General features: G+C 40.9%; 2 protein-coding genes across 6 annotated transcripts; both read right to left on the bottom strand.

Moving 5' to 3' along the window:
• Positions 1 to 985: 985 nt before the first annotated feature.
• c18h3orf33 (c18h3orf33 homolog (H. sapiens)) lies at positions 986 to 5,540 on the bottom strand. Its single transcript, XM_061218186.1, has 5 exons — positions 5,408 to 5,540; positions 4,849 to 4,908; positions 3,733 to 3,886; positions 2,524 to 2,684; positions 986 to 1,615 (listed from the first exon to the last, which is right to left on the bottom strand). The coding sequence occupies exons 1-5, from the start codon at positions 5,525 to 5,527 to the stop codon at positions 1,361 to 1,363; spliced, it is 750 nt and encodes a 249-aa protein (XP_061074170.1). The 5' UTR covers positions 5,528 to 5,540; the 3' UTR covers positions 986 to 1,360.
• Positions 5,541 to 5,906: 366 nt separating this feature from the next.
• On the bottom strand, positions 5,907 to 11,863 carry slc33a1 (solute carrier family 33 member 1). 5 transcript variants are annotated; one of them, XM_061217149.1, is made up of 8 exons: positions 11,708 to 11,863; positions 11,397 to 11,461; positions 10,127 to 10,903; positions 9,345 to 9,541; positions 8,754 to 8,938; positions 8,296 to 8,413; positions 7,768 to 7,983; positions 5,907 to 7,511 (listed from the first exon to the last, which is right to left on the bottom strand). In XM_061217149.1, the coding sequence occupies exons 3-8, from the start codon at positions 10,866 to 10,868 to the stop codon at positions 7,344 to 7,346; spliced, it is 1,626 nt and encodes a 541-aa protein (XP_061073133.1). In that variant the 5' UTR covers positions 10,869 to 10,903; positions 11,397 to 11,461; positions 11,708 to 11,863; the 3' UTR covers positions 5,907 to 7,343. The 5 variants fall into 5 exon arrangements, with proteins under 5 accessions (XP_061073133.1, XP_061073135.1, XP_061073134.1 ...); XM_061217151.1 differs by lacking the exon at positions 11,397 to 11,461 and adding an exon at positions 11,303 to 11,366; XM_061217150.1 differs by lacking the exon at positions 11,397 to 11,461 and adding an exon at positions 11,303 to 11,354.
• Positions 11,864 to 13,777: the final 1,914 nt, after the last annotated feature.

Here is a 13,777-nt window from a genome sequence, read left to right as displayed (position 1 = left end):
GGTTTCCTATTTAGTATTGTATTTGTTCTTGCATAACCGTGACACCTTGGCAGAACAATAAGCCCGCTATCAACTGACTCACACAGCTCCAGGTCAAGTCTCTAGCTTTCGGGCCGATTTCTGTCCACAGTTTCCTTCCGACAGTTCCCCGCTTCCAACCGTTCTCTGCATTCAGTGTCAGTTCAAAGTCCCTCCGGGTCCCTCCGGCCAGTAATCAGCTTTTAATTTACCTTTCAATTCAAACACTTCGCCAATAGGAGAGCACAAGCGCTGCATCAGCCGCTAGTGACATTTGCACAACAAAGACAGGCAAGCCTATTTCCCTGTATTCATTGCTTCCAATACCCTGCACCCTTTTAGACAGATTCTTCCTTTCTGCTCTGTGCCCTACTCAAGGCCCTTCTTAGACTCTCTTCTAGTATGTCCTGTATTTAGGTTTTATTATTTCTTTTTTTGTATTTAGTTCTTTAAAAATATATATTATTTATAAGCAGTAATATGGACACAGCTAAACCAGCATGATTTCTCCACATATTTTTTCTCTGATTTTGATTATTTAATAATCTCTTTCAGACCTCCCCCATCTCATATATATCATTCCTGCAGTCTTGGGGCCTCCCCACCCCATCTAGGGTTTCACCTTTTGATACGCTTTTGTCTTTTGGATTTGGTGCTGCCATGACAACCGTGATCTCAGTCTTCTGACTCAGTAGGGACACTCACAGACCCCCACTGCCCTGTTGCCGTGACAATGCATGGCCCCTTCCAAGGAGGAAGAGGAACAGAAGGATTTTTGCAGATTCAGGTTTGAAAGGAAACTTAAATCACTGTCAGAATTAACAGGGCTCCTGCAAAGAACATTATATAATGAAGGACTTCAGGCATTTATGTGCTTGTTTGACACTGTGATTAGAACACAAATTGAGGGTTTGAAAATGATGAAATGCATAATACTGACACAGAGAAATGAATCAAGACTGCCAGGGAGGAATAACTATATCACATATTCAACATTTCCTTTCAGGTGCATTGGCAGATTGCCACCAAGAATGTTCATGTTTGTGATAATAAACTAAGCAGAAAAGTTATTCTTCTTAAATTCCTCTCAGCTGAAACCATATCCTTGTACACTGAGGTCATGATCCTGGGTTATCAGACATTTCAGAAAAAAATATTTTTACACAAACATATTTTATATGACACCAAATTAATGTCTGCAAACAATTTAAGTCAATGACACATATATATGTACAAATGAAATATATTCATAATATATATATTAAATTATATGAATAATTTGAAAGACATATGGCATATGACTGCCTAGACAATAGTAGAAAATAGTAGAAAATTCTGGGTTCTAAGTCCGTTTGAAAAGCCTCTTGAAAAGCCTGACGGCTGTGTTGCTGTGTGCAGCCTCGGACAGTCTCTGCCACAGACCCTTCTCCCTCCAGAGCCCCTTCCCTTTCTTCTCCGCCCGCAGCTCGGCCTTCAGCAGCCGCTTGTGGAGCCTCCAGTACAGGCGCGACTGGTGGTGCAGGCCCAGGAGGGGCGCCGTCTTCCCCAGGCCCAGACGCAGGAGCTCCTCATTCACGCACGTGTTGAACACAGGGCCCTGAGGGCGAACAGGGACAGTGTCATCTGCGCGCTGTCTGATTCGGCCCATTCAGTCCGTTCAGCTGCGTGTGACGAACTGAATAGGGCGGTTTGTAGCATAGTGGTTAAGGTACATGACTGGGACCCGCAAGGTCGGTGGTTCGATCCCCAGTGTAGCAACAATATGATCCGCACAGCCGTTGGGCCCTTGGTCCGGGGGAGGATTGTCTCCTGCTTAGTCTAATCAACTGTACGTCGCTCTGGATAAGAGCGTCTGCCAAATGCCGCTAATGTGATGTGATGTAATGAATGCAACATGCACCCCAACTCATTAACTTTCAGCTAAATATTCTATCGCTTCAAATATTTGTGGTAAATGAATCTGACAAAGACACTGTGTTGAAAGAATGTATGATGAAGGGGAACAACAGTCAGGTTTCGTTGCCTGTCAGTCTTCAGCCATACATGGTTTTAACCGTTCAGATTTGATTCTGCTTCTGAAAGGCACAATTACAGTCACATATTTAACAGGATAAAATGTCTTATCCATGTCCTGATGTAATGTGATTGTAGCTAAGTGTGCTAAGCTTAGCTTAGAGCAAGTGAAACATTTCACAGCAGATGAAGGATATCACAGAGACTGAAGATTACAGGTCATTGCAGAGAATAAATGTGACTGGTTTGCTGTGTATTAGAATATGTTCATTGAGCCATTAATCTGCACAGCCCAAGAACAAACATTGTCTGAATAATCTCTGGTCAATTATAAAACATTTTACCCTGTAAACAAAGTTACTCATACAGAGCAGACGAGTCTGCTTCCCTGGTTTCTCAAGCCTGGTTGATATACAGTGGGCGAGTCTGCTTCCCTGGTTTCTCAAACCTGGTTGATACACAGTGGCTGACTCTGCTTCCCTGGTTTCTCACCCTGCTCACAGACACCATGCAGTCCAGGGCTTCGGCCTCTCGTCTGAGGAGTCGAAACCACACTGTCTCTGTGGGTTTCAGCTGCTGCCTCAGCCACGCCCATCCCTCCTCCGTCAGCTCCACCCCGGCCAGGCGCACATCCAACAGGGCGTCCGACTGCCCTGTGAAGAGAGCCGTAGACTCATCTCTGTTTTCAACACATGATTCTTCACCACTTGAAACCAGAAAAGCCCCTGAGAAGCAACACATTCCAGCACAGTTTGGGACTTCTGAAACACTGATAGCACACGAGAGAATGGCATGCACTCGTGGATATCAAATTTCTATGAAATATTAAAATATTTCCTGCACATGCAGTACTGTGAACATCCATCCATCCAACTGCTATCAGAAAGACAAACAGGCTAAACAGAAGATGCTTGGCCACCAAAAAGGATGAAGCCAAGATAAAATGGCATACAGCATAATCCCTTAACTGAGTTAAGCAAAATCTTAAACACCAATGCTTGCTGAAGATGGAGCTGTGTAAAGCACATTTTAAAAGCTTTGTAAACCAGCTTCAGTGTCAGCTAATAGCTATGCCATAATCTAATAGTTAATGGGTCTATTTCAACTAACACGCTTACTCAGTTATTTAAGACATTAAAAGAGAGAAAACAAAATCTTGTAAAGCCAAAGATGTTTGCAGTTCAATGTCTATTCAATTTTAAAAATTAGATAAGCACATTCCTCTTGGACATAATGAAATATATAGCAAGAGAACTGCAGGAAGGAAAATTGCAGCAACTCAATTAGGAGAAAACAATAGCAGAGAGGGTACTTTGAAAATGAGAATGCAGCACAAGGCAATTACGTACAAGAGAACCTTTTCCAAAGAAAAAACAAATGTGAAAGGCAGCTTTCTTTGGCGTTCCTTTGAACACAGCTGGAATGGTCCGAGTAATGGAATAAAATATGTCTTCTTTACTCATTCCAAAAAGCTGGAATCTAGGAAGATTAATTATAATGGGAAATGTCCATCAAGGTGGACAGGGTGGTTCTTTTTAAATGCTGTAAAAGCCATTCACAAGAATATGGATGGCTTTTAATGGTTCTCGTAAAAAGAAAAAAAAAATAGAAATTGAAAAGGGAAGGGGGGCTGAGCGACATGCTGTGCTTTTGGATCAGAGTGAACCCAGGGAGGGGGAGGGAGACTGGGGGTGGGCTTACTGTTCCTCAGAAGGGGGGAGAGTAAGGGGACGTTAATTGGGACGTGTTCCACTTCCAGCCCGCTCTTCGTCACTCTGTGGACTCTCCCTCTCAAACTCACGTTCTTCTCAATGAACCTGGCCGGGATTTCAGACGCACTGCCAAACTTTGTGATCTGCCAGGAGGAAACGGTAATGCCACATATTTTCACCAGGGTATTAAAGACTTTCAGAAAATAATATATCATTAGTCAATAATTTTATGAAAGAATTGTGTCTAGTGGCCATATGCTTAAAAGCTTCCATCGAAACTCTCCCTCTCCATCTCAGAAACAGCCCAACCAATGTACGCGTCAGTTTGACATCTGCCATCTGTCTGTTAATTGAGTAAGAACAATATGCTCACTCATGTCTAATCTATTTACTAAATAAATCCAAAAGATGTCATCTGGCTCAGTGGTCCCCAAACTCATTCCTGGGGTAACCCTGTGTATGCTGGTTTTTGTTCCAACCACATGGAATCGAATAAGCTGTTATTTTTAGGAATTGCGTGTTACTGATGTTTCAAGGGATTATTTACCCTCTTAAACCAGACATGGCCAAGTATACTTAAAATTCCTTTGTTTTTGTGGTATATTGTGGTATATTGCACGCAATTACAATTAAACTTATTTTTAACTGATCAAACTAAGGTGAATAAATAGGCTCCAAATTGGTGAAATTGTGGACACCAAGCCACTAAAACTAACCACATTAAATAAATTCTGACAGAAATGAAACACGTGTTCAGAAACCTAATTAGGATCCCATTGATTAACCTTAGTCATGAATCAATCAATCATCAATAGATCAAAAATGTGACCTCTTTCTATGAAATTGTTGGCAAAATAGCATAATACATGTGAGTTTTCTTATTCATGGAATGCATAGCTGTCTGAGAAAATGTGGTTTAAGAGGCTAAATTATCCCTCTGAGCAAATGAGAAAAATGAACAGCTTGTTAAAGTTCTATAATTGCAATTGTGGTTGGAACAAAAATCAAGCAGGACGTCAGTCTTCACCGTTAAACTGGGCCATGTTATATTTGTTGTTCAACACGGCCAACGTTGGTGGCGAAAACGAGTAGAAATGACAATTACCAGTCTGATACTCCTTGCTATCATAAATATTCCGGCTATTGCAAGTCCAGTGCTGATATTCTGGGGAAAAAAACAAAGTTTCATTTTCATTTAATGCCTTTTGGCTGATCAATGCAGTTTAGCTGCAAAGAAATCCAGTACGCGGCGCAGATTTTACATTTAACAGACGTGACAATAATATTGGGTACTGTAGCAATTAGATTTAAGAAATGTAGGTAGACTATTTTCTACAAAGAAAAAACAATGGAAGCAAACGTAGCAATATAGTGAAACTACTTTGTGCATGCATCAAGCTAGCTACAGTTAACGTTATTCATCATTTCAAATCGCCAGACACGATCAATAAAAGATCTTGCTATTCTGTTCATTTATTATTGTTATCATCGGTGTTTACACCATCTTTGGAATTCTTCGCAAATACACTCGAAAGACGGTCTAGTTACTGTAGTGTAGACCATATCTCGGTTAAAAAACAGGATTAATTACGTGTTCAATAATGTAACCCGATGACACATTTAGCTAGCTAACGTTAGTTATAAACAGGCCTTTCAATTCATACCCTGACGACCGTAAGATGGTCGTCCGCAATCTGAGATATTACGGAGATAATATTTGCGCTATACTCGTCCTTTTCCTTAGTTTCATTCAATGCATTTCCTTTAGACGGCAACTCCGACATGTTGACATTACTATAAAACTACAAACGTCGCTCTGCTGATGTAACTTCAACAGTAGTGTACGGACCATGGCTCAAAATAGCGGTCTTAAAAAACGCGTTTTTGTTGTCCCCAGTACTTCTCCACACTCACACTCATATTTACACAGATCTGCGTGTCTTCCAATTCATTTATTTAATTATTATTTATGTTACGCAGAGGATAGAACTGTGTTCAAATGCTTCTCCGTTAAAGGATACGGTTTACAGAAATAATTTATAAAGTCCAAATTGAATACTGCAGCAGGTAGATACCCAGGGTTCTAATTCCTCTACCCATACACGCACTGAGTTTAAGTTCTTAGTTCAATAAACTGCTAAAAATGAAATAAGGAGACACAAGTGATTATTCCATTTTTTATTACATATAAGATATCATAAAATCTTTGTAATCTGTTCACTTTGGGAATGTTGATAAAAAATGTTCCTCAAAACCGTGTACAATATAGTCTTACATACAATCAGAGTTTGAGTCATCCTGCTACTCTGTCATTATGATTACACAGAATCAACAATCAGCATATTAAAATGAAACCTTGGTAAACATTCCAGTACGGGACAAATCAACTTCAAAAGGAGCACATGAGGACCAGATTGACAAAATCCAGTCAAATTATATAAACCTGAGACCACAGAACTCCAACACTTCTCTGGACATTCCCACGACATAGCGGGAACAAACAAGGCACATGGTGAGGACCCTCTGTGATAACATTTCCCTAGTACAAGTACCCTTACATCACTGAACACCAATTTCACCGCTTCACTATGGTCTAATCAATATGCATTCATGATTTTTTACAATAACAAGAATAGTAAATGAAAAAACTATCAAACTTAACAAAATACAACTGAACGGAATATTTGGTAAACCATTTAAAGGTAAAATAAACCTGGTTAAACCACTGACTGTAGTTTAATTTGGAGAAAAAGAAAAGAAAAATAATAATTTTAACATCTTCAAGGCTATGTGCATGCAATCTTAAATGAAACAGACTACACCTGAACAAAACTCCTTTACACCATGGGTAATTCCCATTCAGAAAGATAGTGCAAGTTCTTGGAATGAAAGGCCCCGAAAATGACTGAAAAGGGAAATAATTTAAAAAACCTAATTTAAAGTATAAAATAAGAAACAAACTCAAGATCAAATCTCTACCATGCTAGTGTTCCAACCATTCCCTTTTGAAAAGCACTTTCACAGTTGTTGACAACCTGCGTTGGTTAAAATGTGTTTCAACCCAACTTGTTTTATATTCAGTGAAATATAGTAAATCTTTAATACAATACAAAATAGTTCCACTCTTGTATCTGTTAAACTAGAACTATTCCTCCCTAAAATAAAAATTGCGTTTTTACAAATTTTGATAAAAGCCCCAAAATAATTTGGACTGCATGTGCAAATATGGACTCAAGAGCCAAGCAGTGGAGACTATTCATCAAACAAATGCAAGAAGCAGCTGTTTACTGTAACATTTATAGTCAGTTTGAGTGCAATCACCTCTGTTTCTTCCAAAGATAAATATTTGGGGATGCAGTAAGAGAAGAAGAGGTCAAGAAGAGACATTGCAAAACTAATTTTCTCCTGCGGAGGGAGTCATAGTACTGCAACGGCTCCACAAATAAAGCCGGAATGAAGCGTGTGAAAAGGAGGTGAAACTGAGAATAAGCAAGAGAGAAACAAATAGAAACAAAGCTACAGCGAGACAGACAAGAACACGATGAATAGACAAAGAAAACAGATTGAAAGAGGTGAGAGCAGTGAGAAATGAGAGGGGGGTCATTTGGCAGTTGGGCACTGCCAGGCGGATGGGCTCTCCTCCTGCAGATGCTTCATTCTCTTCCCCAGCCAGAACCACCAGGCGAAGCCGATCACAGCGCACACCACTGACTCCACATAGTACCCGTCCAGCAGGGTGACACAAACGCCGCCTTCCAAAGTACACAGCTGGTGAGAGGATGGAGAGTTCCAGAAATCAACAGAGAAATAAGTCAGAAGAACCAAACCCCCACATCGCAGCACAGTGTAAAAACTGCCAAAATGTCTCCTGGCAGCTAATATCTTATCTCCAGCATGGCCATTTACCCTGAAGCATAAAAACTACCCACGATCACATCAGATAGTGTGGCTTGCGCACACAGAGCTGCGGTGAGCTGATCATTTACCCAAATGAGATGACAATGGAAGCTCCTATTCTACTTACTCCCGCCTCTTCAGGGGAGCCACAGCTCTGCCCAACTGCCCCCCGGCACTCCTTGCTGGTTAGGGGGTCTACCAGCCACAGGGCCAAAGTGGAGGGCCAGTTCCCTCCCAGATTGGACACCGTGTTCAGGAGGGTCATGTAGGTCCCCCCGATTACAGGGTCGCTTACTTTGGCATTGAAGGCCATTATGGCTACAAACATGCAGTACACCGGCACCTGTTGAAATAATAACAAATGTGGAAATTACAGCAAAGGACATTTTCTGAAGTACGATTTCTGTCAAGCCATTTGGTCTAAATGCAAGGACATTAGAGAGAATAGAAAGGAACATTTTGGATACTGTATGAGCTCAAATTTCCTGAAATAATTAATTGACGTGGCACTGATATTGCCCTATGCCCTAAGGCAGAAAATGGAAGGAAATGGAGTCGATATTAAGTCAAAGGGAGATTCTGGTTTGGAATGCTTTTGCAGAATGTGATGTGACGGAGAAGCTGAGGAGACAGGGCGAGGATGGAGAGGGCTCACCTGGTGCACCGCGTAGCTAAGCAGCACCACAGCATAGTAGTAGACTGGGTACCCCCCATCCTGCCTAACACTGGGGGTCCACCACACAAGCAGGGTGTAGCCCAGGCTAATCAGTAACCTGTAAGAGATGATGAGAAGTTTGCTTCACAATTCGTGACCAAAAAGGATGATTTAAGGAATGAATAAACCATGCAGTCTCCTCACTGAACATTCCAACCACGCTAACACAAATAACTTACTCACAAATAAACATCATACACACATCACCATTTTTATCATTTCACCAAGTTAAAGTTTCTCAAGGTGATCAACCCCAATAAACCTGAAAAACTTGTTTACAGTCAGTCCCGAAACTTTAATCCTCTTTAAGTCTTTCAAATCAGGTACAAACCTTACTTCTGTGGGGAAAAGAAACTGCAGTACGAGTCTTGTTCACCCCAAGTCCATGTGAGCCATACCTGATGGGGAAGGCCTTGTAGAAAATGTTGAGGGGCCTGGGGCCACCAGTGTACTTGCTAATGATGAGGGGCAGCACGATCTGAAGGGGCACCATAGGCACTGCCAGCAGAGCCAGCTGCTCTTTGGGCACTCCCGCTTCCACCAGCTTCAGCCCTGTAATGGCATCGGCTGCAGAGAAGCCTATCTAGAACAGACACACAAGGGACAAGACTTACCATGAGCTCAACGGCACACTGTCACAAGGGAACCTAACGTTCACATTACTAAGCAGCTGGACCCAGTATACTCGTATATGCTCTAGTAATCAAAGACCAAACGGAGAGCCACAATGTAAGGCAGGGTGTGGTGTGATGAAAACTCCAACAATTTTCAAAAGTTTAACAAATTTTTAAATGTCTACATATCCAGGTATTAGTTGCACGAATGTTTGGTAATGTTCAAATATGACCTTCGCAGTAGTGCTAAAATTACAAGAATTTTTGGTTTTAGATAGCAACAATGTTAGCTACAACACATCTTTGATAGTTGGGGTATGGGACCCCACTGTAAAGCACTTTGAGCTGCAATAAAATACGAGCTATTATTGCTACCTTAGCTGTGAGCAACAGGCTACAGAAGGTGAAGACTGCGGGCAGTTTGGTGATGGAGAAGAGGAGCCTGTAAGTTTCCATCACCCCCTGTGCCTCTTCCCTGCTCTTCTTCTTGGATTGTTTGCAGTCCTCCTTCTTCAAGATGGCCACCAACGTGGTTGACACAAGGAACACGATTCCCCAGAAAAACATGAAATCTGCCAGGGCAATGAGAAACACCAAAGAGAATGAATTGCCTAGAATACCTCCTCTGCATGGCGCTTTCATGCTATAGCCACAGTTTTCATAACATCAAAGTAGACCAGGTTTTACAGATTCATGTCATGTCAAAGGGTACGGAGGGAAACTACTTGCGTACAGGCTGTAACAGGGGTGAAACAAACAAAGTGAATCAAACAGGGTAATGGTATCAAAAAAGAATGCAGTTTTTTGGTAAACATTTGAAAATAACAATGACAAATATTATCGGAGCAAATCTAATCAGCACAGATATAGTATACTATACTAAAACTAAAAAAGGTTTACTGATATTATTAGTCTTAATATGCACACTAAAATGTGAGCTCAATGGAATCCAGCATCCAGTTACTTAAAACACTACCATCAATGATAAAGCCACAGGGACTGAATTCTATTTTGACTAGAATCAATAATAAATGCATATTGCTGTCAAAAATCACACATTTTAATTAATCATAACATTAATTAGAATAGTAAGCAAGACTGTTACCTGCACAAATTATGAATAATTATTCAATATTAACACCTTTCTCCAGGCCTACCTGAGAGGGTAACAACACCCGTGTCTTTGGGCTCAAATCTCAGGTACTTGTTGCAGAAGTTAGGTGACTCCAGGGCCAGGAACAGCACATTTCCCAGGAAGTAGCCGGCCGTCTGGCCCACTGAGTTGCAGGTGGAGGCATAGCCCACGTTCTCCCGGGACAGCATGGTCAGAGCCCACCCATCCACCGCGATGTCCTGGGTGGCAGCCAGGAACTCCAGCATGAAGAAGACGAGCGTAATGGTGAGGATGTCTGGCCCTCTGTGCCCGTCCCCCTCCAGCAGCGAGTCCACCGTGACAGACAGGTAGAGCATGAAGAGGCCCAGGAGGTACTGCGTAGGGACCAGCCAGGACTTCCTGCGCCCAAACCACGGGATATACAGTGCATCCACTAGGGGTGCCCAAAGCAGCTTGAGGCTGAACGGCCAGAAGACAAAGCTGAAGTAAGCCTGGTCTTTGTAACTGACATTATTGGCCTGCATGATCAGGGGTATGCTCCCTGCCAGTCCCAATGGCACTCCCTGTAACACATAGAGGAAGAGCAGCAACGAGACATTGCTGAGCTCCGCCTTGATGCCACGACGCACCTTGGGCTGCCCGTCCTCTCCGTCAGAGCCCTGCAGTAAGGCCTCCGCCTCAATTTCTATATCCATGGGGTATCTGCCCTCCTCCTTCATATCCAACGTCACAAATACCTTCCTTTGCCTCCCAGTCTTCTGTGTGACCAATTCAGATCGATCCATACTTCCCCCAACATCAATCCAGTTCTTGTTCAGATCTTTAAAAAAAAAAAAAGAAAAAAAAGAAAAACGATTAGGAACAGTGATAATGTTAACCCATTCAACAGTCTGCCAGCAAAACTACTGCCCTGCCACTACTGGGAAAAGCCTGTGCACATTTAGCAAATGTGGGTCAGTATAAAATTCATTTCAGTTTAGATTAGTTTAGTTCAGTTGAACTATGGATGACAGTAAAAATAGGGAAGAAAACAAAAGTCTGAAGACCTGTCTGCGCATTGTCAACACAACATGCTACTGACCAAAACATACAATATGAGATAGGAATGTTGTTGCACATTGGCTGGAAGTATTTGACTCAAGTCTGATACTAAGTCTATACTGTAACACCAAGCTAAGCAGTGAACAACCTTCCATGATACACAAAGCAGTGAAATTACTGAGATCGCGAACAGCATACCTCAACTCGACGCTAAAGTCTAGTCGACGAATCTGAAAGCGAAACTAACGTTAACAAATTACTTACTAACTTACCAAACACCAGGAAGTAACAAGCAACACAAACTGTCCATCGCTGCCATCAGCGAGTAAGGCAACACCTGTCATATTGATCACAAAAGACCATGATTAAAGATAAGAAATTAAATAAATAAATAAATAAATAAAATGCATGAAAACAAACTACGAGATGTTGGATAGCAAAGTTGAACTGTGAACTGTAAGTGAAATGGGTCGACTAAACTTAGCTACTGCTTGTAGCTACCTACATTGCTAGCAGCTAGTTACAGGAAACAGAATATGAATAAAAAAAGTAGAAACTCTTTGAAGAAAGCGCAATACAATACCTAATCAATTGGCTGAGAAGGCAGCGAAAGGCCCCCCAGCGATGATACCAGCTGGGGTGGAACTTTTGAGGACAGGAGCCGAGCAAGCGTTGTTGCGGTGTAACAGTAAAACACTTCCGCGAGTTTCAGCTTACGTGTCGTGCTGGAAAATGTGGGTTCCTGTTTTGACGGGAATATAACGACTGTATCAACCGTATAGCTTTATGTATGTGTGGAAGGAAGGACAATGTACTTAATTAATTAATTTGACCTTATATTATTGAAAGCAGGGCTAAGCACCATTATATTATTATGAAAAGATTCATGGTTTTGAATGAGACCAAACATGAATGCGTTAGGAGATAATCCCGCTTAGCTATTGAATACCTCTAAAAAAATAGGTTAAGTGAAGTCAAGTAAAGTAAATTAAGTGAAGTTAAGTGAAGTATCGTTGTGTCTATACACTCATGCCATGTCCCAAATTATCTAATGTGGTGTCCCAAATTCCCAAACACAAAGGAAATATTATTTTTTTAGCTGACTGATTACAAAATAATTTGATAAACATTCACATGTTATAAATATACACTCAGTGAGCAATGCATTAGGTAGACCTGGATGCCAGCTTGTCAATGCAAATTTTGAATCAGCCAATCATGTAGCAGCAACTAAATGTATAAAAGCATACACATGACGTGGTCAAGAGGTTCAGCTGTTGTTCAGACCAAATGTCAGCATGAGGAACAGCGGTAGAAGACCAATAAGTCCCAAAATAAGCTTAATAAATACATAATAAAGTTCTCACTGAGTGTATATGAATAGCTAAGAACATGAGGATTGTAAAAATGTGCAATGTTTTGGGTATCTTAACTAGTGGTGAGGGCAGACTGAATTTACAAAAAGTGTCTCAAATTACCTGAATTCACCCTAGTTTATTTAATATATTAAGATTCTGAAGTTAAGTATATAATTTCTATCTGTGATTCCCTGAGGTAAACACATTCACCACAATATCTGCTTGCTGATTGAACCATGTGTTGCTGTATAATTAACTTGCAAGATGTGACAATAATATTTATATCTGCAATGTTCTATCTATTATTATTATTATTATTATTATTATTATTATTTTGCAATATTTTAAAGAACTGTTGGTTATTTGCTTGTTAAAGTTTTCAAAAGACCTCAGAAATAACCTACATTTCTTTATAAGCTGCAACCAATGTTGCAGTAACTCCTTAACTGGTCCGTATTGTGTGTTTACTATTTGTTCAATAACTCTCACTGGACCCCCCCTGTGATAAAGCCTCTTCATTGAATGTTAAACCCTAAATCAATATACACCCACTTTGTTAGGTAGACCTGTACACCAGTTTGTTAATGCAAATACTGTATCTAATCATCCAATCATGTGGCAGCAACACAATGCATAAAAGCAGGCAGACGTGGTCAAGAGGTTCAGTTGTTGTTCAGAACAAATATCAGAATGATATAATGATTGTTGTTGCCAGACGGGGTGGTTTGAGTATCCCAGAAACTGCTTATCTTTCATGCGCAACAGTCTCTAGAGCAGTAGTCTCAAACTTGTTGCCATAGAGGACCATGGTTTTCATTCCAACAAATTAACGCTGTTTAAATTTACTTCCAATGACTAATTCAGCCATATAGATTTAACTGCATTAAAGCACAGAATATAAGCAACAGTTGTTATATGGACAACATATTTCACTTTATACATTTACTTATAAGCCTAATTTACAAACTTACAGGCCTCCATCCATCCATCCATTATCTGAACCCGCTTATCCTGAACAGGGTCGCAGGGGGGCTGGAGCCTATCCCAGCATACATTGGACAAAAGGCAGGAATACACCCTGGACAGGTCGCCTAATTCAGCAAATAGTTGAACAAATTATATAATCAAGATCTGATGGTCGAATAAAAACCAGCATACACACAGCCCTCCATGGCATGAGACCACTGCTCTATAGCGTACAGAGAATAGTGCATAAAACAAAAACATCAAGTGAGTAGCAGTTCTGTTGTTGATGCCATGATTAATGACAGAGGTCAGAGAAGAAATGCCAAACT

The sequence above is a fragment of the Conger conger genome, chromosome 13 (genome assembly GCF_963514075.1).
Source record: "Conger conger chromosome 13, fConCon1.1, whole genome shotgun sequence".
Classification (NCBI taxonomy): Eukaryota; Metazoa; Chordata; class Actinopteri; order Anguilliformes; family Congridae; genus Conger; species Conger conger.
This window is presented reverse-complemented; position numbering and strand designations above follow the sequence as displayed.